General features: G+C 34.2%; 1 protein-coding gene across 4 annotated transcripts; it reads right to left on the bottom strand.

Moving 5' to 3' along the window:
- Positions 1–94: 94 nt before the first annotated feature.
- LOC136040146 (zinc finger protein OZF-like) lies at positions 95–26,073 on the bottom strand. Of its 4 annotated transcripts, none has more exons than XM_065724258.1 (5): positions 26,014–26,073; positions 15,087–15,257; positions 7,017–7,187; positions 4,306–4,464; positions 95–2,862 (listed from the first exon to the last, which is right to left on the bottom strand). In XM_065724258.1, the coding sequence occupies exons 2-5, from the start codon at positions 15,127–15,129 to the stop codon at positions 1,970–1,972; spliced, it is 1,266 nt and encodes a 421-aa protein (XP_065580330.1). In that variant the 5' UTR covers positions 15,130–15,257; positions 26,014–26,073; the 3' UTR covers positions 95–1,969. The 4 variants fall into 4 exon arrangements, with proteins under 4 accessions (XP_065580330.1, XP_065580331.1, XP_065580332.1 ...); XM_065724259.1 differs by having other exon boundaries at positions 101–2,862; positions 15,087–15,173; positions 26,014–26,063; XM_065724260.1 differs by lacking the exon at positions 26,014–26,073 and adding an exon at positions 25,910–25,988 and having other exon boundaries at positions 101–2,862; positions 15,087–15,173.
- Between the last annotated feature and the right edge of the window lie 1,893 nt (positions 26,074–27,966).

Here is a 27,966-nt window from a genome sequence, read left to right as displayed (position 1 = left end):
TGCTCCGGTTTAAGATAAATAATTTTTTCGACAATTATGGTCCCTTTGATTTTCGGGTTTTCCAAAAAAAAATCATCTAGTCCCAGTTTTTGGGGTATTTTACCACAAACCGTAAAAAGGGTAGAAGAGGCTCTACTTGAAATGAACAGAGATATAAAAAAAAACGGTGACATGTTTGTTACGAAGATGCAAGGACTCGACAAAAAATAAATGGTTAACATTAAAGATAGTGTATATCTTTTGGATCAAATATTTTATTATCACAAACCATATGGATAGAACGACATAAAAATTAAATTCTATATAGACAATTCTTTTTGCAATTAACGAACCAAAAAGTATATAGCTTATTGGTTTCAAGGTTACACATTAAATCAATTAGCGAATAATTGTGTTGGTTCAGACGTATAATAATTAGTTACACTCCCCAAAATAGGGGTGGGATCTCAATGGCAACTGTGCAATGAAATCCAAACCGTAAGAGTCCTTAAGGCAGTTATCTAATAAGATGATTTGCTATTTCTACAGAGGAAAAAGCACCAAAAACTATCGAACTGAAACTGAACCCATAGATAATTAAAATATTTCGAAACACCAGAAGAAAGATTTGTTTTTCCAAATCCTACATTTAAGCGATATTAGCCAATTATGTTTTAGGCTGTATAACATGAATTTCTTCGAATACTATTTGTGTTGTCATTACTACAGTCAAGATTAAAACACAAAATAAGCTATACTTGAGTTAAGCACAAAGAATTAACATTTACTGGCCTCTGTTCTGTAGACGCTCTGGAATAACAGATATGAAGATTAATTTCTTATAGAATATTTCATATATACGAATTAAAGCTCTGTGTGATAAATACAAGTTAATTCGAAACAAAGCCCACAAGTATATTCTAGGAATGCATAGATACAATTTCTCTAAGAGTTGACATAGAGCTTAGAGATAGGTTACCGAATTTCACTTTAAACTGTGCCAACCTTTCCTAAAGATTCTTACTTTCCTAAACATTCTTACCGAATCAAAATATTTTTACGACCATCAGCAAAAAAATAACTATTCGTGTTCAGTGAATTTACTTACGTTAGTAAAAATAATTTGTTTCTTTGCGGTAAATAAGATTGAAGTTTGGGCTTTAAACAAACAATAAAAAGGAGGCAGTCATTAAAAAAAACATAAAAGTAAACATAAAAATAATACAAGTAATAATAATAATATATAAAAAAACATAAAAGTACCGTAAATTTGACAAAGGCAACTGATTGCAAAAAGAGTGTAAAGAAAAAACAATATCAGAGACCTAAAAACAATTTAAGTAGAAAATAGTTTGTAGATTTCATCCAGTCTTCGGCATTGCATCAAATTAAAATTAAAATGCCATATGTTTGGATGTGAGATTTTAAAGGAAAGGGCATTTCAAAGGCATTATTTCTTGTCTCATTTTTCATATGCTAAACCAAAAGATTTTTCAAGATAAATAACACTAACCTCACTAAAATTCTTAAGACCACAATGACTTTATTTATGCTTGCATTTTTTTTAAAAAAACTTCAGATTTGCTGAAGCTTTAAAAAGATTTTCACATACTGAGATAGGAAAACAATTTCACCAGGATGGTGCTTTCGATAATTACGACATGAGCGTATTCAACTTCGAAATTACAAAGAGCCTAAACTTAATACATCTATGACAAGAGAAATTTGACACTGTATATGGTTTTCCCTCACTTATTTTGTGATAAGATAATTGAGAACTGAAAAATAAGACGTTCCATGTATACACCACGCTTAAATGCATAATTTTTTCAATAAGACATCTTCAATATTGATTACCAGTATAAGTTATTTTGTAAGATAGCTGTTTTTTTTTGCAAAACGTTTTCTCACATATACCACAAAAGAAACATTTTTCTCTGGTATGAATTCTTTGATGATCAGATTGGTGGTATTTTCGGTGGAATATATTCTAACACACGTCACGTTTGAAACGTTTTTCTCCGGTGTGACTTCTTTGATGAGAAGTTAGGTGGGATTTTCGGCCGAATGTTTTCTCACATGTACAACACTTGAAAGGTTTTTCTCCAGTATGAATTCTTTGATGATCAGATAGGTGGTATTTTTGACCGAACATTTTATCGCATATGTCGCATTTGAAAGGTTTTTCTCCAGTATGACTTCTTTGATGAGAATATAGGTGGGATTTCTGACTGAATGTTTTTTCACAAATTTCACATCTAAAAGGTTTTTCTCCAGTATGAGTTCTTTGATGAGAAGATAAGCTAGATTTTTGACCGAACGTTTTATCACACATGTCACATTTGAATGGTTTTTCTCCAGTATGACTTCTTCGATGAGAATATAGTTGGGATTTTAGGAGAAATGTTTTATCACACACGTCACATTTGAAAAGTTTTTCTCCACTATGAATTCTTTCATGACTAGATAGAGTCGATTTTTGACTGAACCTTTTATTGCATATGTTGCATTGGAAAGGTTTTTCTCCAGTGTGAGTTTTTTGATGAGAAGATAGGGTCGATTTTTGACCGAATGTTTTATCACATATGTCGCATTTGAAAGGTTTTTTTCCAGTGTGAATTCTTTCATGACCAGATAGAGTTGATCTATGACCGAAGGTTTTATCGCATATGTCACATTGGAAAGATTTTTCTCCAGTGTGAGTTTTTTGATGAGAAGACAGGGTCGATTTTTCATGGAATGTTTTCTCACACATGTCGCATTTGAAGGGTTTTTCTCCAGTATGCGTTCTTTGATGACGGATTAAACTGGAATTTGAAGATAAACATTTCCTGCACATATCACATTCGAAAGGTTTTTTTACAGAGTGGGTTCTTGGGTTATCTGCAAAAGGGGAAACTGAAATAATGTAAAGTTCACTCAAAATAAATTACTTTTTAGTGGACACTCAATTCAGCTTTTCACACTTTTAACCTTAATTAGTCACAGTATATTTAATTTGAATGAATTTTAACTTGGTGACAAATTTATAATAGCAAATTTGAGGTATTATCCTTGTGATTCGACGAATCCTTGATTTTTTTTTTAAATAAACAGCCTTTTTTTTGCAAATACATTCTCAATTTAAAACCTTCAGCTTGTAATGTAATTGAAATTCTTAAGCTTGAGGTTGTGCATGTGTTTACATAAATATGAGTTTCTCTCATACGGTAAGCACTCTCAAACGCCAGAGACAAAATACTTTGTCATTAAAGCATATCAATATAATCTCCTAACAATCGAGCGATTTTATTCTGTAAAATTCGCAACCTTATGAAATTCGCATAAAAATTCCTTGACTACAAAAAGTGTGTCAAGGGTGGTAAGTATATATTGAATATATGAAATATATATTAAAAGCAAACAGATATTGGACAAATCTCCCTTTAATCAAATAGGCTAGGAAACGTAGTTTTATGTTTTCCAAATGTCTTAGCCCTAGTAGATATTAGATGTGATTATGTTTTTCTTTTTACCACCATGAATGTGTTTAAGTACTTTTTTGTGAACAATTAAGACATTTTCTGTTGTCGGAGATATAATAATTAAAGGTTCTTTTTCCAGTACTTCAATTACCTGAAACAGGTAAAACTAAAATAAGGTAAAAATCGCTCATAATAAATAAGTTAGTGAAAGATTGTTTAGATTACTTAAGTAATATATTCGTATAGCCTTTTTTTATTTGGGACAAAATTCAGCTCTAACAGTTTTAACCTTAATCAATTATTAAAATTTTATCTTAAGGAGTCCTGCCTAGGTCAAAAATTTAAAGAAGCTCATTTGGTGAATCATTATCGTCATTCTACGAATTCTTCATCTTTTTTTACTATTGTAAAAATAGGAGAAGTACTTTCTTACAACTATATAAATTCATAAGCTTGAGTTGTGCATGAAATTACTTAGAACCTAAAAAGAGTTGGTCTAAGAATACCAAACTACTTGTACATGCGTGTACACCCTTGCAACAGAAACAAAAGAAAACATCTAATATTTTTAAACCAAGAAAAGAGCTCTAATGGTTACAAAATTTAGAAAAAAAGTTGTAAATAAAGGTATGTTAGTCGTTTTGCTCAAGGATTTAATTGGGATACAAAATTTAGTATCCTGATAATTTAAATTATCCGGGACGTTGGTTAACCAAATGTTTATTTGAAAATTGCAACCAGCACGATCAGATGCAGCAAACATATAACTTTGACGTTCCTTTACAATATGAAAGGAAGTGTAATGCTTTATTATTTTGAACACCACAATACACAGAAGAAGCTCAAGATGCTTGATACATACCTTTGTTCTCACCGCTTTGTGACTCCAGTTTAAGAAGACTAGAAATGGGTTTATAATCTGCAGATATGCCAGGAGAACTAGCCGAAAGATTGTCTTCGTGTTTCATTGATAATAAAGGGAAAATATGTTTATCGTCGTTTGAGGATTCATCTTTAGGTTCTACAGAAGTTGCGATATCACATAAAAATGCTCCTCATAAATAAGATTTTTACTTAAATAATGTTTAGAAGTTTTGAAGAAAAAGAGAAAAGAGAAAAAAGAGGAAAACTTTGAAAAAAAAATATTTGCTTAAATAATGTTTAAAAGTTTTGAAAAAAAGAGAAAAGAGAAAAAAGAGAAAGACTTTGAAAAAAAAATTTTGCTTAAATAATGTTTAAAAGTTTTGAAAAAAAGAGGAAAGAGAAAAAGAGAGAAAAAAAAACTTTGCTTAAATAATGTTTAAAAGTTTTGAAAAAAAGAGAAAAGAGAAAAAAGAGGAAAACTTTGAAAAAGAAATTTTGCTTAAATAATGTTTAAAAGTTTGAAAAAAAGAGAAAAGAGAAAAACTTTGAAAAAATTTTTTTGCTTAAATAATGTTTAAAAGTTTTGAAAAAAAGAGAAAAGAGAAAAAAGAGAAAGACTTTGAAAAAAAATTTTGCTTAAATAATGTTTAAAAGTTTTGAAAAAAGAGAAAAGAGAAAAACTTTTGAAAATTTTTTTTGCTTAAATAATGTTTAAAAGCTTTGAAAAAAAAGAGAAAAGAGAAAAAAGAGAAAAACTTTGAAAAAAATTGCTTAAATAATGTTTAAAAGTTTTGAAAAAAAACTGTTTAAAGAGAAAAACTACTCACTTCGAAATAACTGGTGACTCTGCACTCAGGTGACTATGGTGATTGGTGCAAACGGCGAATTTTATTCCGGTTTATTTTCATAGCGAAAGTTTAAAGCAAGAACAAATTTAAGAGAAATTCCAAAAAGAGCGGCATAGAAAAGGAAAGACCACCAGAGAAATCCCCATAATCGAAAATCTTTATCGTAGGTTTTCCGCAGCTCATATTAAAAAGCCAACAAGAACTATTCTACCTTTGGTATTAATCATATGTCTTTTTGAAAAGCGAGTATGCTTGATATGTATCATCGATATGTCTTTTGAAATAACGAGTGTTCCAGCACAAAAATTCTTTTAAGACACGGTACCTTTAACCTGTTTCAATCTATGCATTGTGAATGATGAAATAGCAATCTCACCGAGCTATTGCCTCAATTAACACCCAAAGAACCGCTCACAACTACAGGAGCCAAAGAATAGCCTCCCATCAAGCAGTTAACATCTATCTAAAAAAAACAACTGGAAAATACAATTCCGACCAAAAACCCAGGTCTAGAACTCCATATAGGTAGGAGTTCAATACTAAATGTATCATTGATATGTCTTTTGAAATAACGAGTGTTCCAGCACAAAAATTCCTTTAAGACACGGTACCTTTAACCTGTTTCAATCTATGCATTGTGAATGATGAAATAGCAATCTCACCGAGCTATTGACTCAATTAACACCCAAAGAACCACTCACAGCTACAGGAGCCAAAGAATATCAAGCAGTAAACAGAAACTAGGACCATCTATCTAAAAAAAAACAACTGGAAAATACAATTCCGACCAAAAACCCAGGTCTAGAACTCCATATAGGTAGGAGTTCAATACTAAATGATATTGGTATTGCTCCAGCTGTACAAAAAAAAACAAACAAAAAAACAAGATTCAGTTTTAACTGATCAAATTACGTCAAATACGATTTTAGCCGTTAAAACACATAGTTTGTTATAAATATTTCTTATGAATTGTTTTTGTGCCATATGATATGCTTAGACTGAAGACACCATTCTATATCGTACCAAAACTTCAGCTTGATCAGTTTTAAATTTTGGGTACTATTTTGAAACATCTTGTCAAATTTAGCACTGTAGTGATTTTTATTCTTGAAAAATATTTTAATAATTTCAATGAAGAGGCTACCGACAACACAAAATAAGACCGTAATAGAAGTTAAACAATTGACCTCAGCATCATTGAAAACTCTGTACTGGAGATTAGCAGTGCCCCACCTTCATCAACAAGGAAAATTATTGTTTTCTTTGCGTTTACTAGTGCTTTGGAGACAACTTACCCTGCTTGTGTTATATAAAGAAACCACATTGATAATGAAAAGTATCAAAACGATTAATTTTGGAAATTTCTTGTAAGCGTTATAACTTTGTCTTTAATTTTTTTTCTGGATATTTATGTTCTCATCTGGTATTTTTAGAATTCCATAAACACAGAAAATCACTTTCTGATTCTTTGATGGAAGTTAAATGTTAATATTGTCTGTTTCTTAACTGTTATTATTAAAACCACGCGTGACAAAGCTAAAAAACACAATAGATTGCAGAGAACATTCCTAGAATGTTAGAAAAGAATTTAGACATGACCAAAAAGCGCTGTCATTTGAATTTTTACAAGAATCATTTTTGGGAAACAAAAATGATTATTCTCAACCATTCCAATCACCAAAGCCCCAAAAGAAATAATTATCTTCCGAAAACAAGATTGCTGGACACGATTTTCAAAACCATTGACTTCATGACCATCCAATAAAATTATCTTTGAGTTACTAATACATTTTCCAAGGCAGCTCAAATGCAGTATTCTTTTGTTACCTACAAGCATGAGAAAAAATATCGAAAAGCATACCACTGTCCAGGTTAACATTTGGCTCCAGTTTCAGAGGGTTGCAATTGGGTTCGAGCTTGGTAGATATGTCTTGAAAAGAATTCACAAGATTACTACCCTCGATAGGTAACAAAACAGGATTGGCACATCTAAACAGACTTTTGTGATTATTTGGTAGAGGATCTTCAAGTTCTAAAAAAGAAATCTCAGGATAATAATTTAATGATGATCAAAGACACTTCTGATACTCAAAATAAAAAAATACTCAAAATACTTCTGAAGGTTAGATTTTTTAGTATATTCAGGTGAGGTGCTTGTACGTCTGGGGAGGGAGAGAGGAACCCTATTATTAACATTTAAAAAAATTATATAATGAGGAGGCGTGTGGTTGTGTCGAAGAGTGAAGTGGGAGCCGTACTGCGTGTTAGTTAAGAATCCTTTATGTTTATGGGTCTCAACGAGAGTTTTGTCACAGAGCTAAGTTTAGTTGTTTCCTTTTTTTAATTAAACCCGATTGAAAACCTTGAAAAAAAAAGTTTTGCAAAATCGGCAAATGGATTGGCTGACTGTTTTTGGCTTTGTCATTGCACAATTAAACAATTTACAGAAACAAAACTATAAGTAAAGCAGAAAATGACTCATACCAGTAGTAAACAAAACAAACAAAAACTACTGTCCGTCGTTTGGAGCTAAATGTGCACCAAAACAATAATGTTATATATAAAGTCTATGGAAACATAATAAAATGATGGAAAATTTATTTAAGAAATCTCGTAACAATGATTTATTAGTGATCAAAGACACTTTTAATGCCCCAAAAAAAATTTGCACAACTAAGCAATTTACTGTAAATAACTAAAAGTATGATTTATTAGTGATCAAAGACACTTTTAATACCCCAAATAAGTTTTGCATAACAATAAGTAAAGCAGAAAGTAACTCATACCACCAGTGAATCAAAAAGGAAAAACCACCGCCCGTCGTTTGGAGCTAAATATGCACCAAAACACTAAAATTATATACTAGTTCCAGATAAATAGAAATCTGAAATTATTAATCAAAATCACTTAGCATAATAAAAGTTACATCACCTAATAATCTGCTTTCATATAACAGTCCATGCTGAGGGCACGACTGCTCCTAATATATGACAGAAAAAAATTCTGTTGGAAAATAAAAACCAGGAACACATTGTTTCTCTCAAAGAACTTGGAAGAATTTTTGTAAATTTTGTGAATACTAATAAAGGAGTTGGAAGGAATTGTGATTTTAGGAGGGAGGTAAAGCAAACATTAAATTTTCATGTGGAGGAAAAAGACTATGGATTTTGCATTTTTAATTTCAAAAGCTAGTTTTAATGAGAAATTTTAACTTTGAATACGTTAAATAAATCATTTAACTTTGAAAAATGAAAAAAATTCACGTAAAGAAAAAATTAATCAAAATCAAGCAACTTTTTTAATTAAGAAACAATTTTTTCAAATTGTTTCTAAAATTACCAATTAAATCAGTTAGCATAATAAAAGTTACATTATCTAATAATTTTGGTTTCACACAACAGTTCATGCTGAGGGCACAACAACTCCTAATAATAATTTATTTATAACCCACAAAGTACATTAAACTGTGGAGTAAACACACAAAAAAGAAAAAAACAAGACAAAAAACATAACAACATAAATAACATAGCAGCATAACAACATACAACATAAGCAAATTACCTCCATTCAAAAAATGGCCAAAGAGGGTCAAAAACACCAATCATTTGCCGAGTTTTAAGACATATATCTTTTGATAAATGTTTCAGTCGCGAGGGCGCATCAACGATGTCAAATTTAGAGACGATTGTATGATTCCGATACCACCGAGGCAGACGCAGCAAATACTTGCAATACTTAAAATATCCTGAGCGTATTTTCTTTGTATCCTTCTTGCGAAGGAGGAAAGCAAAACCAGAAAGATAAAAAACAGCAGGGGCACAAAAACTAGAATAAAGACGGCATAGTCCATTTCGGTTATACCGACCACGATTTGGTGAAATTTTCGCGTATCCAACCCGCATACTTTTCAGCACGCTGGACGTAATAGCGGAGCAAGTAGACGAAAGTGACGTGGAAAAAGAGAGACCCAACCATTTAATACTTGCTGAACATGGTATAGTTGAAGAACCCAAGCAAAGAGGTGATGCTGGTGGAGGACTCCCAAAACACAAAAACTCACATTTGGAGGCATTAACTGAAAGGCCTACTGTGGATAGTGCGGCTGAAAGCCGGTAAATTAGACTATTTTTTGTCCGGCTAAGAAGCAGAACATCATCAGCATATGCAACGTGACTAATGCCGAAATTATCATTGTAAAAATTGACGGTTGAAGACGTTGGAGACACGAAGCTAAAACACATTTAAAAATGCTCGGGGATAACACGGCACCTTGCCTAATGCCTTTTTTAACAGGAATATACTCCCCTACCGTACCATTCCACTTCACCCTAACTGAAGAATTAGCATACCAATACTTAAGCACGGAAACAATAGAAAGGTTAACACCCGAGGCTGCTAGAGAAAACAAAGCATTTGAATGAATTACATTATCAAAAGCACTAGATATGTCAACAGTCAAACAATACAGGGGACTTTTTTGAGCAACAGGTTGTTTCATTAGCCGACCCACAATATGGTGAGCTTGAAAACAGCCCATACCTTTTCTAAAACCAAGCTGGAAGGGTGTAAAATTGCACTTGGAGTTAATGGCCGGTAGCAGTACATATTCAAATAGCTTACTAACAAAACAAGACACAGTGATAGGACGATAATTAGAGCAAGCACTGGGGTCCTTACCCCTCTTGACTATGGGAGATATACAACCGGACAAAAAACTATCTGGCACAACGGACTGTGCCAAACGCATCTGAAACAATAACTGCAAATGCTTCAGCAGTTCAGGACAATCATAAGCAAAAAACTTGAAGCAAAGACCATCACTATCGAGAGACTCAGACTTATTCACTTGCATAAGAGCTCGGAGTATAACACCAGATTCCACCGACAACACTTGAGATTGGTTGATACGAATTGGGAGGATTGAGTTGACAAGCTTTCTAAAATGATTTTGGAGATTAATATTAAACGAAAGCAAAATATTTTTTTAATGAGAAACGAAGTCACATAGCCGAAGAGACAAATTAATTGGAGGCGAACACTTAACACTGTTTATAACACGATCCCAGGATTTCTTGTCACAAGAACCATCCCAGGCATTCAGTCTCGCTCTACGCAGGGAACATTTGTACTCTCGTTTGGTTTTCTGTTTTATTTGATGTACTGAACCAGAAGAAGGACGATTACAGGCTATCCACATACGGAGCCAGAACTTAGCTTTTTGTTTAGCTATCTTCACTTTAGGATCAACTTTCCAAAAGCGATTGCGAGTACCCGTTCGCACGCACTCGGAGGGTACAGCTGTTTTAGCGGCAGACTTTAGACAGAACACTATTTGCTGATAATACGAGTTGATATCTATCCGAGTTGAAGTTGTAGATACAGATGTTTGCAATAAGTGGAAAGGCACTTTAATAGATGATAATAACTGGGACAATGTCAATACATAAAGTGGAACATTGGTATTTTCCCAATTTAACTTTGAGAACCACTTGGGAGAGTTACGTTGCACAGAGGTCGCCATGGAGCAAGATAGTTGGCACGTGATTGGTAAATGATCGTCGTCGATTTTAGGGTCTTCCACATGAACTATTGATGAAAGTAGAGTTGAATCTGACACAATTACATGATCAAGGTAGGAAGTAAGACCACCACGATTGTGAATTTAAATAAATAGAAGATCTTTATCAGCAAGATGGAATCCTCCAGGTAGTGAATCGAGAAAGATTTAAGATCGGTCGGAATTAGATAATAAGTCAGTGTTCATGTCGCCGGCGAGAACCCATTTGGTATTTTGTTTTGAAAGGTCGCTAAGTAGTGTTCGTAGGCGATTACATGCTTGTGAAAAACTAGACAATGACTGCACAGTCTTTTTATTACAGGGGAAATAAATGTTTATAAATGCGGTATCACCACATTTTATCGCTAAGATGTTAGCGTCGCTTTGCAATAATATCAGCTGAGTCTTGTGTCTGAAATAGATGGCCAGACCTCCTGATGGTCTTCCACGAGTTTTTTGGGCGGCTCTCAAGAAGGTATAATGGCTCCGAGAACACTTTAGGCTATCAATATTCACTTTAGAGAGAAGGTGCTCCTGTAGAAACACAATATCATTTTCAAGTAGCTCACTTATCAGTAGATCCTTGTCTTTTGTACCATTAATATTAAGGGAAACAAAGCTAAACGGAGTTTGAGCATTCATTTATTAGCGTTGTTGAGAGCCGAACGGAGAACTTTGCATTTCAGACTAAAACTTACGTGTTCCATAGTGCAATTTACACATTTTGGTGAGGCTTGGCAAGGGTTTTCCTTGGAATTCACATGAGGGCCAGAACATCTGGAACACTTGGGATGTGCTGGTGAGCGGGGACAAGCTCCAATCAGGTGATCAGTACTTTGACAGCGAAAGCATCGACGCGGAATGGATTGAAAGGGCTTAGCGCGAAAAATTTCATACGCAATACGGATTCCCGACTCCAGAACCGCGTTCAGAGCGGTTTTGTCGATGAACTCGAGGCGAAAAGTGCGAGAATTGCCGATTTGATTAGCACTAATAAGTCCTTCCACTGAGGCCTCTAAATCAGCCTTTGAATAATTATGGGGTATTTCAGGGATAACAGCTAAAGGCTTCTTATCAATTACTTTGGTTTCAACGTTAGGGATGGAGCTAGTAACAGCTTCAGCAAGCGAGTCGGCTGAGCGCTTATCGCGTACCATCACAACCCAGATTTTGCTGTGTGGCTTAGATTTTAGACTTACGATTCCGTCATGACCATCCAACGTTTCGAGCTTCTTCATGCGAAGGATAGGATCGCTGAGCTCCGGGGGTGGGTTTCTTACAACGACAGCGTAGGATGGTTTTTTCGTATTTTGAGTAGGGGCTACAAGCTTAGACTGTCCCTCAGTAACCTTGGACGCAATATCACGCAGCTGTTCAAGGCAAGAATTCACCTTGGCACTGAGGGTACTGAAGGCATCGACAGGGATCATTGGCACTTCGCTGGGACATTTGATAACAAAGTCCGGAAGCTTTATGTTCTGGGAATCGCATTTTACAAGCGAAGAAATAATGTCCGAAGCACAGTTTAATGCAGCATTGGCTCCTACGCGCTTCGATGGGACTTCATTCGGAAAAAGCTTTAAAAAAAGCAATTTACGGGTCTCACAAAGAGAAGAAGACTCGAAGAAATGTATATATAATATATACATATTATATATAATGTATGATAGAATATATAAACATAGATATATAAACATATATATATATAATGTATGATAGAAAAAATATTGTGAGAAATTAAAAACCAAGCACACATTATTTCTCTTGATGAGCTTGGAAGAATTTTTGTGAATTTTGAGGAGAATATTTGTGAAGTAATTGGGATAAATTGTGATTTTCAGAGGGATGTAAAGCAAACATTAAATTTTTATGTGAAGAATGGGAGGAATAAGTCTGTGCTATTGCTTTTTGGCTTCCAAAAAAATTATTTTTATCAGAAATTTTTCTTCAAATACGTTAAAAAAATGATTTAACTTTGAAAAATAATAAGGAATTCAAGTACAGAAAACAAAAATTAAAATCAAAACTAAACAACATGAAATTGCAGTGTACAGAATGAAGTGTAAAGAGGTGGCAGAGCTGACAATCATAACAGACATCCTTTCAGCATGCAGGATGGGTTTGAATTTGTACCATGTATTGTTGAAGAAGTTGAAAAAACTGTTTTGTGGTCTTATTTTAAATTATTCTGGGGTAGATTGAGTTAATCTAAAGGCTTTTAAATATGTGTTGGTGCATCTTTTGCCGGGACTGGTTTATTTAATTGATCTGTCAATTGTTACAGGTCATTTCCTGTCAGAACAGAAACGGTCAAAAATCATACCTTTACATAAAGGTGGGGACCTCTCGGACTCCTGTAACTGGTGACTGACTTCGATTTTACCTTTTTGACACTGTTGAATTTAATACCCTTCTAAGTAGACTACGCAGGCTTGGGCTAGGTAGACTTGTGCAAAGTAGTTTTCATCGTATTTGCATGGCCGCACTATCAAAGCTCCTTTATAAGATATATATAGCAGAGAGTTCGGTGTTAAGTGTGGAGTGCCTCAAGGTTCCGTGCTGGGACCTCCACTTTATCTTATTTACGTCAATTCGCTGGCTTCACATGTTGGAGAGGAGGCGCTGACCTCTTTCGGGGACGACACTGCGATAACAGTAATTGGTAGTTGTTTAGTGGAGGTTGTACCTAAGGCTAAGTTGGACGTTTCAACTTACATTTAAGTTTAACGTAAGTTAAACATTAACTTACGTTAACGTTTAAGCGCTTGAACGTTTACGCAATTTTACAGCTGGTAGTCCCTGGCTGTTAACGCATCTAAAACAAATTACACTATTTTTAGTAGAACAAGTAGGTTACTTAATGATAATAATCACATATTTTTAGACATTTTCCCATTCAACAAGTTTTGGAAATTAGGTATTTGGGGTTTTATTTAAATAAAAATATTAGTTAGAAAAAGCATTGTAGTGTTATTGGTACGGAAATGGCTAGGGGTCTAGAAATTCTGAGACGAGTGAAAGAAAAACGTTTCCATTCAAGATCTTAAAAATCATTTATTTTTCCCTTGTTCATCCTTATATAGATTACGGTTGCGTTCATTGCGCCAGTAATTTTTTTCCAATTATAAAAAGATCCAGATTTTGCAAAATAAAAGCATTCGATTGATTGCGGACATATAAGAGCAGGTTGAATCCAAAACTGTTGCTAGCCAGCATGACTTCACATTGACAAAGCATGAAACATATATGCCCTGAGTATTTTCATGATTATTTTTTCATGAATCAGGAACACCATAATTATGATACAAGAAATTCACAGCTTTTCAGCCATGAAAAAAGAAAAACAGTCAAATCACCATATATGAAGTATAGTTTATAATCTGAGGCCTTCTGTTTGGAATGATCTACTGATTAGTATCAGGGAGTCTATCACTTTATACGGGTTTAAAAATAAATTAAAAACATTTTATTTAACTAATAGATTTTGAAGGGCAGGAGGTTTTTGCAAGGATTTTTTTCGCAGTTTTTTGGGGTGGGGTGGGGACTGAAACCGGTCAAAAATAATTAATAGGACTATTTTGTAGCATAGTGTTCATGCGTTGTTGTTAATTATATATAAAATAGGCTAGGTGGATAATCATGAGTTGTCATGTTTAGATATTTATTTATAAGATATAAATCACGACAGGAATTTGCAGCACAAGTCCTTAGGACTTTCTTTTTGCTGCAATAATTTATTAGCAGCGTTATTTTTATTTATGTTTATATTGTGGATAAAAAGAAAACCTACCTACCTACCTAAAAACACAACTCGATTTTCTGCCTGAACGGTATCTCTTGGATGTTTGGCAACTAGCAGGAAAATTTCCTAGCCCATAAAGGCCATTAATAGTAAGAGTAACATTTTACTGACTTAAAAATCCCAAGTAATAACACAAGTCAATCAGACTTTATATTCCATACTACTATAACCCATGACGACCTATCATAGGCATTCATTGGTAGCTTTTTGCATACCATACTAAGATTTTCCCACTAAAACGTAATCTAAATGATAAATATTCATTAGAACCTTTCCATCTTTAAAGTTACTTTTAATTCTGTGGTATATACCAATTAACTCACTAATATTCTCATAGTCCTTTTTGTGTCAAGAAGAAATAGCAGGTCAACTTTGTATGTCATGATAAGTCTGTTCAAAATAATCATTCAAACAAAATTTTTATTTGGGAATTTTTATTGGGTGAGTTAATTGGAAATGCATGGGAAATACATGAGTGTGATTGAGTTTGTCTCATGATTTTGAGTTCCAAATTTTTGAAAAAGTAGCAGAATATAAAGGATATTGGCTTAATCAACTGCAACATCAATTACCTTGTTTCACAGCAGTAATCCCAAAGACGTTGTGACTGTCCATCTTTAACTAGTTGAGTTAAATACACGGTCAGCTTCACTTGGCAGCTCTGGGCAGTTACAAATATACAGAAAATGAATAATTAGCGAATTCGATAGCCATATCCTCAGAGAGTACAAGGAGGATCTAACCTAGAAAATAGTTTCGAGAAACAAGCATAATAAGAATAAATAAATGGATTCCAAAATTCAAAACCAATTTATCAATGCTTCAATCTTTATATTAAATAATTGCAATAAAAATAGTCTTCTGGTAAATAGACTTGAGTTATTCGTTTACCCAGAAATAATGTAATGCAAATCAAAGATTCTTAGAAAAGTTCATTGCCCTCTCAGAGGCAGTGCTCACGCGTTATCCATAGTAGAAGTCATAATGCTTTAATGTATTTTTACTATTATTTTTTCCTAGACTCGCTTCAGATTGAGGCGCTGGTTGTTTTAAGGTCAACAGGGAACTAATCCGATTGCCAAAACAAAAAAAAATTCTAGTACCATCTTTAAGGAACAAACGTGAATGGAGGTAAACCGAGCCATGTCCAATCCTCTTTTTAACTGCTTTCTCAATATGGATCTCTGACTGAAATTTGGATATTTTATTCAAAATAGTCTGTAGATCAAATAATTATAAAGGACTCCTCAAATATAGCACTAGAACTTTGGATTTCCAAAGGCAGAGTGATGTAGCCCTGAAGTGTCTGTTGCCTTTCCAAAGCTCAATACATATTGAGAGGGCGTTTCCATCCTATGCATTTATCAAGAACAAAACATAAAAATCAGCTTCATGGAAATTCAGACTCAAGACTTCAACTGTCATCATTTGGTCTGCATTTTAAAATCCACAGCTGAAATATCCATGCTCAATGATTCCATTGAGAAGCATAAAGTTTTCTGTTCACAAATCTGCATAAATTGTTTAAAATAATATGCAATATTGTCTGCTTGAAATTATTATAAAGATAAGTTTTTAATGGAATTTTACTAACAACAATAACCTACAAAACGTTATTTTTATTTTTGTCGAAATTTTTTTTTAGTTAGATTTTATTATATTTTTCTGACATAATAAATATAATCAGTTTTCATATATTATGAATACTAGATATGCACCTTTAAAGCTCAGCCATTATTAAGACATTGAATTAAAATAAAACTAAACTACCAAAAACATCATAGGGGGTTAATAGTACTACATGGGAAAGTGTACACTTTCCCACGTACTATCCTGGAAAGCTGAACTATTCTTGGTACAGAATAAAAATAAAAAACATATAGATAAAAGTTTACACAATATTTGAAGGAGATAAACTTTAAAAATAACCACTAGCATACAACACAATCTTTTTCAAATAAAAGTGAAATGGTAACTGAATAAAAAATCAATATTGAATAACCAATCAGATATTTAATTCGATTTTTTTTCATGATAAAGCTTTTTGAATGATGGTTGATTATCCAACTTGATGTTATCAGAGATCCAATTAGGTTACATAATATGATTTTGAAAAGGAAAATACAAAAACTTGGAATTGACAAGCTCATTACAAGTATAGCAGTAATACATTTCTCCTGTATCTCTATTAAGGGCAACAAAAAGGGCTAATCTGATCTGAAACAATTTAAAAATAAGTTCTAAGTTTCATACTAGTTGCTCATGTTACAGCAATGTAAACAAACATAAATAATTGCAAGCACGTCTAAATTGTGAGATGCATAGAATTAAATCAGTAACTACTACACATGTAATCCATGGAATACCCAGTCAGGGGGTTAAATTTGGAAAAATAAATACGTAAGAAGAGGGTTAATTAAAGATTAGTTTTCAGACAACCCCTCTCCCAGTTGCTGTTCTATCCTGTAAATACACAAAAAAAAACTACATAAGATAGGCTGAATTTGTAAGCATAACTACAGAGAATGGGGCTAATTTTATCCATTTTGCAAATGAAAAAGCTTTTTTTGTTTGAAGTATCAGGAACATCCATATGAGAACCCTTTTTGTCCTCTTATACTGCATCCCCTTTCTTAGTTACACTTCAATAAAAAGCATTAAACTTGGACAGTAATGTTAAGTCCTCCTTTTTCTGTATTCATTGCCATATTGACTGCCTCTTTCTGCATCATCATACTGATTTTATAATTCTTCTCTGTTTTGCTTTTTTATTTTCTGTCTATCAGTGAAGTTCCTTTTGTTCCTTTTCATTTGTAGTTTATTCTTTTTTCATCTTTAACTGGCCTTTTATGCTTTAAACCCAGATGAAATTTCTATAATATGATTGAATATCCATGACAATCTAAAACAAATGCAAGAAAGCTCAATTCTGAAAATATCTGAGCTTAAGAAAATATTAGTAGCATCCAATAGCCTAAGGATATAACAAATATTCTTTCTCCAAAAAGGAGCACCATTAGAAGAAAGTCCAAAATTCCATTTATTTTTGTGACACTTTCAATCAAAACATTTATTTTTGTCACACTTTCAATCAAAAGCTTAATACTGTTAGATATTTTTGAAAGCTAAAATCTTAGGAAAATGGTAGTTTATTGTCATTGTCTAGTTCCAAAGTGAGCTATAAATTAGAATATAAAGTGTAGAGTTTTTTTTTTTTAAATGCCATTCAGAGATGTTGCTCAATAATCTGACACACAAACTACCCCCAATTGTATATGTACCCTGCTGAACAAGATTGGCATTGTACTCATTGTTGTTTAAATAGTAAAAATATTGTTATAAAGCTAAATTAGCATCAACTTAATTTTTTTCCATGTCTCAGTGTGCCAACAAAGTGATAAACTTTGCACAAGACCAACTATGCAGCCAAGGGGCAAAAAAATGGTTTCATTTTGGTGTCCTTGATACTTCCAAAATACTAATCACTATTGTAGGGAACTTTTTCACAACTTTTGACCTTCAGGAAAAGATGAAGTGTTTGAGAAAAATGAAGTGAATTCACTATTATCTGTTATTGAAACATAAAAAAAGTAATTTGAGCAATGTTGTGGCTTTGTTATGGAATATTGGATATATTATTCAATTATCATTCAAATTTATTCAAAAAGAAAAGAAAACACATAACAACAACAATAATAAAGATCCTAGAAGCGAACTTGTTAAGGACCAAAACAACAAAAAATTGAAAATGAAAAAGAGAGAGAAAAAAAAGAAAAGAGAAAGCAAGGGTAATTAAAGCAAATTGAATAAACATTTAGAGAAATATAATATCAAGATTTTAGTACATTGTTATATAGCGTCCGAAAACTTGTGGATAGCTCGACACTGGAGAGTATTAAATTCCATTGAATTATAGATTTATAAATTGGGGATCGCTGGGCGGAACTAGAGATACACCTGGGGACAAAGGAGGAACGGTTGGATGAACGGAGACAGTGGCCTTCAGAATTATTACTATTAAAATAAGATAATAAGTGGGGAGGAAGATTTTTATGGTAAGCGGAGTACCCAAAGTCGGAGTACAAGTCCTCGGTGGGATATAGTCGTGGAAACCGGAAAACTGCTTTGACGGCACGGTTTTGAGCAGAATTTAATTTATTGGTAACTGAAGGATAAGTATTGCCCCATACAGATCCGCAGAATGAGATATATGGGTAAATAAAAGAATAATAAAGGGTGACAAGGATATCGGGAGGAAGAAAATAATTCACACGATTAATTATACTTACCTGTCGCAAAATTATGGCTCTGATATAGGACACATGTGTTGCAAATGATAGGCAGGAGTCTATGTGGACACCAAGAAACTTGGCGACTTCGACCTGCGGGAGGAGATTGGTAGAATATTTTAGGCCAAGTGCTGGCTGAACTTCATTTTTTTTTGTAAGGGGTTCGAAATAATACCACCTGACTTTTCTTGCTGTTATTGGTCATGCAGTTAACGAGACACCACTCCTGTACTCTATTCAGAAGGGTTTGAGTAGAGGTGACGACAGATGGTAAATTAGGACCGGTGATGAAAAGTTGCTATCGTCAGCAAAAAGTACTGGGTGCACTGATGGGCCCAGGTCCGTAATTGAATCATTAATATAAAGGAGAAAAAGTATTGGACCAAGAACAGAGCCCTGTGGGACGCCCCTCCGGACAGGTAGGGGATTCGAAGTCACCCCGCCCAGTCTCACACTCTGTACTCTACCAGAGAGATAAGAGACGAACCATGAGAAAGGAACTCCGCAAATCCCTAGGCTATTGAGTTTACTTAATAAAACACTGTGATTAACCATGTCAAAGGCCTTTGAAAAATCCAGAAATAAACCCAATACAGCAATTTTCAGGTCAAGTTGGGAACGTATAAACTGTGTGGCGTCTATTAGTGCATGAGCAGTTGAAAATTTGGCACGGAAGCCATATTGATGAGGAGAAATCAACGAATCTGATGAATGATTCCCAAATACAAAGGGAAAAAGACGTCGGAATATAATTCTATCGAGCACCTTAAATATAACTGGGAGAAGTGAGATTGGATCGGGATAACAATTGCTGATTTAAATATTTCTGGGAAGACTCCATTGGTCATAGACAGGTTTACTATGTGCACAATGGGTTCACAAATATAGGAAGATATGGTCCTAAGAAGCTTATTACTTATGCCAAAGAAGTCAGGTGTACTACTATTAGAGAGAGATTCGATAACTTGAAGCACCTCTTTGTGATCAGTTGGAGAGAAAAACAAGGATCTGGGATTCTTGCTAGGGTGTACTGACTGTGAGAAGGAACAGGAGTTAGCATCTGGAATATTAGTGAAAATATTATTAAAAGCATCCGGTACTGAAATTGGGTCAATTAATCTGCCATTGATGTCCCTAAGGTTAATAGGAACAGATCTTGACTTCCTGTTTTTTGAAAGGATTTCATTTATTGTAGACCAAATTTTTTACAAGTTCCCTTTGCAGTGAGAGATTTTTGAATAATAATAATTTTTCTTTGCTTCCCAGATAAGTTTGATATATACATTTTTGTATTTTTTATAATTAGTCAGGTCAATAACGCTACTGGTTTTGCAAGCTAACTTATATAGGTCATTTTTTCGGTATGAAGAGATTATAAGGCTATTTGACATCCAGGGGCGTATATGGGTAGTTTTTCGGTTTGATTTACGAACTTGAAAGGTTGAACTAATAAGATCACTCAATCCCTGTGTAAAACTACTTGTGGCTGAATTAACATCCTGACAATCCAAAGTCTTGGACCAGTCGAAGGATTTCAAACAATCCGTGAACCGGTTCATATTCACAGTATTATATATTCTATTAGACGTAGGGGTATTAGTTCTACAGGGTTGAGTAGCTGATAGGGAGGGTAAGGAAAGATAGATTGGAAAGTGATCTGACAGGTCAGAAAATATTATTTTGGAGGACAGGTGGTTTCCCAGGGAAGTGGATACAAAAATGTTATCAATTAAAGTAGCGGTAGACTTCATGGGATCAACTCTAGTAGGAAAAAGGATTGTGGGAAGATGACCACTTGAGGTAAATGTTTCAAAGAAGGTATTACAATCATTGTTATTGCTAACATTTAATAAATTACAATTGAAGTCCCCAAAAACTATTGCCTTCTTTTGTGATAAATTAATAAAACTAGAAAAATCATCAAACAGATTACAAAAGAAAAGTGTCGGAAATGAGGGTGGTTTATAAAATAACGAAAAAATAAAACAATTCTCGTCTACACTTATGTCGACAGTCTAATAGTCTGGTGAATTTTAGACTTGATCAGATGTAAAGAGAAATGCCACAAGAGGACTTGGTTAATTTTCTTTCAATATGAATAGCTTGAAAGCCAGTGAGGGAAAATTCATTAGTATCATCAATTTCTGAAAGCCACGTCTCCGTTATTCCAATTACGTCGAAAGGGCAGTAACCGTTTGTTAAAATTAAATCTTTAAAATTAGCCCACTTATCCCATATGCTTCTGATATTAAAGCAAATTACATTAAGTTTGGTCTCTTCCATTAGCTTAGGTTTCACATTTTTCACAAAATCAAAAGTGTCGAGATATTTACAGTTAATTTGGTTTAACGGGCTATTGGGGCTAGCTAAGGTGTTGGTGGACAGATTATTTTGGTCATCATAATAATTAAAAACAACATTATTGCACAGTGATAAATTAGTAAGAAACGTAAAATCTTGTACAGTACTTGTACTTGTGTTTGTTTGACTGTTCATTTCTTAAGCAGTAGTTTCTGTGCTTCTGGACATTTATATGAATAACAGGGGTGGTCGGAGGAGCCACAGAGAGCATATTTCATGACAAGTTGACACAGGTTTTCTTTGGAATTCTGGTGGTCACCAGCGCATTTAGAGCATCTCGGGGAAGCTTTACAGTTATTTGCAGTATGGCCGTAGCACTGGCATTTGTAGCACTGGGTAGGCAAAAACTTGTACTCAGTTATGGGTAGACGCTCGTAACCAATAACAAGGGGATTCTCAGTGGCATAGCTTAGGTGGTCATGTGACTCAAACTTAAATCGAAAAGACCTCGTACTTCCTAACTGAACAACTTCTATACAGTTATTAGCGAGATCGCATAGGTCACTTTTAGATGTTCCGTCAGGCACTCGGCGTACTATATCGAAAAAGGCAGGACTCTTCACTTTAGCATTAATGGATTGGTCTGCTTTGCTTAATGCATCTGCCAAAGTATTGGCGGCATCCTTGTCCGACAGAACTACTTGCAATGCATCCCTCCTAGGCCTCAAAACAACTATGCTTGAACTGACACCCCCACAAGCTTTATCCAGGAAATCTTTTTGGGCGTCAGGATAATTCAAGTTTTTTGGTGGATTTTTCACAATAACTGAATAGGACGGTTTTGCGGGTGGGGGAGGTTTCATTTCAGGAATAGTTTGCATGACTGACCTTGCTTTATGGTGCTCAGCGAAGCTTTTAAATTCCATGTAGAGTTCATTAACCTTTCGAGTTAACGTAGCTGTTGTCTCCCCTGGCACACATGGGACCTGATCTGGCTCGAAAATCAGATACTGAGGTAGGCTGATCTTTTTCTCGTCACAAAGATCAAAGGCTTGAACCATATCACTTACATTATCAGTCACTTTGGGGCGCTCAGTTACCCTAGTAATAGAGGCGTCAGCCCACAAAATCTTCTTTGCTTCAATTAACATCTCTCCTTTGAAAAAAATCGCAAGCAATTTTTACAATATTATCAGCTGAACAACCAGCATTTCTAGCCCGTGAAATGAAATTCAACACGGGATTCAAGACAAGTCTTTCACCTGGCATCATCCGGTGAAATGATTAAATTTCATCAAAATTCGTGGGCGGGGCCACAATTACTTTAACTTAGGCTATAGCTACATTCCCATTTTTTAAAATACTTACTTGTATTATCCAAATGGGTGTACAAATAAACTTTAGCCCTTCCCTCTCTAATGATTAAATATATAATATGTAAATATTTAATATATATATATATATACCCTAAACAATCCATAGGCCTAAAGAGAAAATCATCCATATGTTAATCTTTTCTTCAAAATGATTTCAAAGGATGAAGGGGCTTACAAGGGGTGTTTGACAAAGTCTAACCACCATTTAGGTCTGCCAAGAATTTGTGGTTCAACTATGAGGCTCAAGAAATAATAAAAGAAATTTCCTATCCCTTATGTTCACAAATTTGTCATTTACAGCAGGTAGCCCATAAGAAAATCCCACAGAAGTCAAATAGCTCAAATCCAAATTCCTTTGAGTGCATTTTTAACATAAGCTAATCAATCTACAACAACGTTTTAGGGACAGCTTTTTCTCAAATTTTAAAATAGAAAACTACAGCATTCAACTGAAGACACTCTCTTATTTTCTAATTTTCATTTAATCTAAACATCTCTATCTCCAGCAGAGAATGGAAGAGGTTAAATAGGTTTTCTTGGATGTCTAGGAAAGCAGAGATTGACTTTTGACATTCAGTCATTTATTCAAATCTCTTAACAAATCCCTACTAGTGATGGCTAGACCACCCAATCAATTCCACATAGTTTATCAATTGATTCCACACATATTAAAAAATTGGCAGTAAACAAGATACAGTTATTCTTTGAGGAACTGTATCCTTTTAATGACAAACAAGAAATACTGGAGAAAATTCAGTGTACAAAACTGTATTGAGTTTATATGGTTTACTACTATGGCATCAACAACTCACTAGAACACCAAGCTAGGGAGTTCAACAAATGCTCCTCTTCTATATCAATCTATTCCAAGCCTTGTTCTTTATACCCTCCAAAAAAGTTTCTATTTCCTTTTAATTTTCCTAGTGACATCCTCTCATCATATAGGGGATAACCTGCTTTTGTTTGGCCTGGCATGGTTGGCCAACAAGGATGATCTTTGGCAATCTATTATCCTTCATCCACAGAATTTCTCCAAGCCATATTAACCTTTCTTTGATTATATTCCCAGAAAGAGAGAATAAATCACATTGTTTGAACTGCTTAGTGTTGGAAATCTAGTGAGTACCAAGATAATCAATGGACAATATCTCTGGTAAACATCTAGCAAATCCATAAGTGTTTTGGAATGCCAGCCCTTCAGAACCATGATGACCACCCTCCATGACTTGACCACTGTCATCACTTTAGTTTTAAATACTCTGATCTGATTTAAAGACACATCTTCCTATTCATTAGAACTTTTTACAATAGTGAAAAAACACCATGTCACTATCTTTACTAATAATACTACCATGATGATGATTATTTTGCTATTCAAAATCCATCTTTAGACTTCCACTCCAACCCAGTGTCCTGTGGTGGCGCAGTGGTTTTGACCTTAGCTTGGTAATATGGGACCCAGAGATCAAATCATTGCTGCAGAAATGCACTGCAGGGCTGACGCAGGGACCTTAGTAGTCAAGAAGCATTGTTAATCTGATACAATACTCCAACCCAGCTTTAGAAACTTAGTCTTCTAAACATTAATTTTCAAACCTATTCTTGCATCCTAGACTCTTAGAACCTCTAAAACTTCAATCATTTTGCCAATATTTCATCTAGGATACTCAAACCATCAGCTTAATATAAGTCTAAGAGAGTTTTGCTCCCCCACTAGATACTCTGCCCTCCCACACCCTTGTTTGAGCTCCATAGGACAAAGTAGGACAACACAATCTATCTAAATTGAAGCACAATATTATCCTGCTTAACTCCTGATGGAACAGAAAAACAACTAGTAGCCTCATTTCCCGCTTTGACAATAACAATGTTACATGAGTATCTATATTGTTAAGAATATATTTTTGATCATTAGAAGAGATATGGGAGCAAAGTATAGAAATATGCCTAAGCAATGATGAAAGTAAGTAGGCTATTTTAAATGGAGAGTGAATTCTTTACTGCGGGACTTTTTTCATTGTAATTCCCACCATTTGCTTTTAATTTATTAATAGAAAGGGGTTTGGTAATGGTTAAGAATACAATCTTTCCAAAAGAATATATGCTAGAAAAAAGAGGAGAGTGTTTTAAATTTCAAATCTCATACTCATTTTTATGGTATTGTTTGCATTTTTACAATTTATCCCTAGTCCTTCTCCTCTAAAGGTTTCATAAACACCTAGGCTAAACAAAAACAATGAAATCTTCATTTTATGATAAACAGCATGTTTACATTAATCAAATTCTCATGCTCGCTTCAATTGTTATTCATATTACACATTAATCAGTCATCCTAAACTGGGTGTCTCCATGTTCAGACAGAGTAACCAGTAGATAAATTTTGGATAATTCATATAAGTTATCTACAAATAAAGTGAACATACTGCTTGATGCCTTTTTTTCTTTCTGAGAGCCACTTTTCTTAACTTTCATTAATAGTTATGTTTTTGAATATGTATACAGAGTACATAGCCAAATTGGGGTTAAACTATAGACTATATGGTAAAATTCTAGTTAGTGACTTTTGGCTATCTAGGAAAGGGGTTAGGTTAGGAAAACAAAACTTTCAGGGAGGGGTCTATGGGCTGAAGTATATCCTAGGAAGGTGTTTTAAAGTACCACCTCCACTTCTTCTCCCTCTAGACAGCCCTGAAATTTGCCTACATGACATGTCTATACCTATTGAAATTTTGAGAAAACAACATTTTACCTTAATATTCAGTTACCAGTTGCTTTTTCTCTGCCTTTAGTTCTCAAAATGCAATTCCTGTTATTTGAGGAGAAGTCTGAGCCATATCAATGTTTTTTTGTTTTTTTTTTAATTTACAGAATGTATTTGCATATCTTTAAAACTTTATAAATTGAAACCAAGCAAAGTTGTGAAGCTGAAAACAATTTAGTTGTACTTTATTCAAGCAAAAGATCTATTTTGGAAGGTTTTACTTTTATAACACACATATTTTTAAAGGTCATCAAAGTTCAGGACTCTCTAGAGGGTGTTGAGATAGGTACTTCAAAATACCTTCCTGGGACATACTTTGGCCTTTAGATCCATCCCTGAAAGTTTTATTTTCCTAGCCTAACCCCTCTCCAAGATAGACAAAAGTCACTAAACTAGAATTTTACCAACTTTATTTATACACAAGTGGGAGGGGAGTGTGAAGCTAAGAGTACTTTAAGTAACAATCCAAGTAAAATGGCTAACCTGCTTAAAATGTTTGGGTAAATGCCTGCCTAGTTTAGCTACTTTTGCTATCTTGGGAAAAAGTTATCTTAGGAAAATGAAACTTTCAGTAATGAATCCAGAGCCAAAAGCATACTCTGGGAAGGTTCCATGTTAGAAAAGTCTAGGTTCCTTAGAAGTGATTATTGTGTTTGTAAAGAGCTTACAAAGGCATGGAGGGGTATGTTCACTTTACTTGAAAGTCAATAATATGAAAATCAAAAAAATTATCCCCTGTTAACCCTCTTCTGAGTCATATAAATTTGTCTACTTGACTGGTAATTTTGAGAAAACAACATTTTGCCCTAATCTTCAGTTATCAGTTTCTTTTTCTCAGCCTTTAGTTCTCAAAATGTAATTCCTGTTATTTGAGGAGAATTCTGAGCCATATCAATGTTTTTTTTTTAATTTACAGAATGTATTTGCATATCTTTAAAACTTTATAAATTGAAACCAAGCAAAGTTGTGAAGCTGTAAACAATTTAGTTGTACTTTATTCAAGCAAAAGATCTATTTTGCAAGGTTTCACTTTTATAACACACATATTTTTAAAGGTCATCAAAGGTCAGGATCCTCTAGAGGGTGTTGAGATAGGTACTTCAAAATACCTTCCTGGGACATACTTTAGCCTTTAGACCCATCCCTGAAAGTTTCATTTTCCTAGCCTAACATCTTTCCAAGATAGACAAAAATCACTAAACTAGAATTTTACCAACTTTATTTGTACACAAGTGGGTGGGGAGTGTGAAGCTAAGAGTAATTTAAGTAACAATCCAAGTAAAATGGCTAGCCTGCTTAAAATGTTTGGGTAAATGCCTGCCAAGCTTAGCTACTTTTGCTGTCTTGGGAAAAAGTTATCTTAGGAAAATGAAATTATCAGTAATGAATCCAAAGCCAAAAGCATACTCTGGGAGGGTTCCATGTCAGAAAAACCTAGGTTCCTTAGAAGCAATTATTGTATTTGTAAAGAGATTACAAAGGCATGGAGGGGTATGTTCACTTTACTTGAAAGTCAATAATATGAAAATCAAAAGAATTATCCCCCGTTAACCCTCTTCTGAATCATATAAATTTGCCTACTTGACTGGTAATTTTGAGAAAACAATATCTCTTCATGCTGAAACTTTTTAAATTCTTTAATCGGCGTGCGATGCCATCTGTTCTTACCTGTTAAACCATTTCAGCAAGAACCTAAGCAGTAATTTTGATATTCTTTGGCTATTCGAGTCATTTTTGAAGTTAATTTTATCTGGTATGAAAAAAATTCCAAATTAAAAATAGTGATTTCTTTGTCTAATTTGTTTCAAATTCGTGTTTTTTTACATTGAAGTTCATGGTAGAGTAAAAACTCCGTGAAAACAAGGATAAATCTATGGGCCCTGGGCTAGTCCCATAATAGAATTAACTGCAATCGATTGTGTTCAGATCGGTCAAGTACCACTTCAGATAAAAGATAACAGACTCACCACGTACTAAAATGAGTTCCAAAGCTTCCAGTAGCAGAATTTGACAGAGTTCCCAAAGTTGCGAACACATTGCAGAACTGCATGTGTTTTGACAGCTTTTCTTTGAACAAAAAGTATTTTTATATTATATAAAACTGGTATTTTCAGACAAAATCTGCAGACAAATTTCGCTAGGCCATGAAAACCGACAAATACAAATGCTACTGTGCTATCTCACCTTTTGGAAGACGGATAAATAAAAGAAATTACTTTTTTTTATGAAAAAGGTTACTTACTTATGTTAGTAACTACTTATAACTATCCCTATGCAAAATGTTAATATTAGGGAAATAAAACAATTCCTATTTCATAGCCATGCATAAATATTAATTTCAATAGATTTTCTGTGCCTCCGCTTAAAGGCACATTTCTTCTCTTTTTTCATTTCTGAAATACATATCGTCAGTCTTTTTACTTTCAAGCTTTTAGTCCCAGAATTTGTATGAGAAAATTTGGGCTACCCTAATTCCTTTCAACCCCTGGAGTTCAAAGTAATACTTTCGATCTCTCTTTGTCTTCAGCAGTCTCGGCTGAATCCTTCCTTGTCTTCAAAAAACCAGCACCTGGAAATATAAATACACTCCAATTGGCAACAGGAAGGGTGTGCGAAAGCACAGGATGGCTGGCCCCCAACCCCCCATTGCACTTCCTGGCTGAAGGGCCAAGAAACGGAGATCAGCACCGCCGGTACGGACTGTAAAGTCTAATGCCGTATCCTT

Source organism: Artemia franciscana, chromosome 20 (genome assembly GCF_032884065.1).
Source record: "Artemia franciscana chromosome 20, ASM3288406v1, whole genome shotgun sequence".
In the NCBI taxonomy this organism is placed as follows: Eukaryota; Metazoa; Arthropoda; class Branchiopoda; order Anostraca; family Artemiidae; genus Artemia; species Artemia franciscana.
This window is presented reverse-complemented; position numbering and strand designations above follow the sequence as displayed.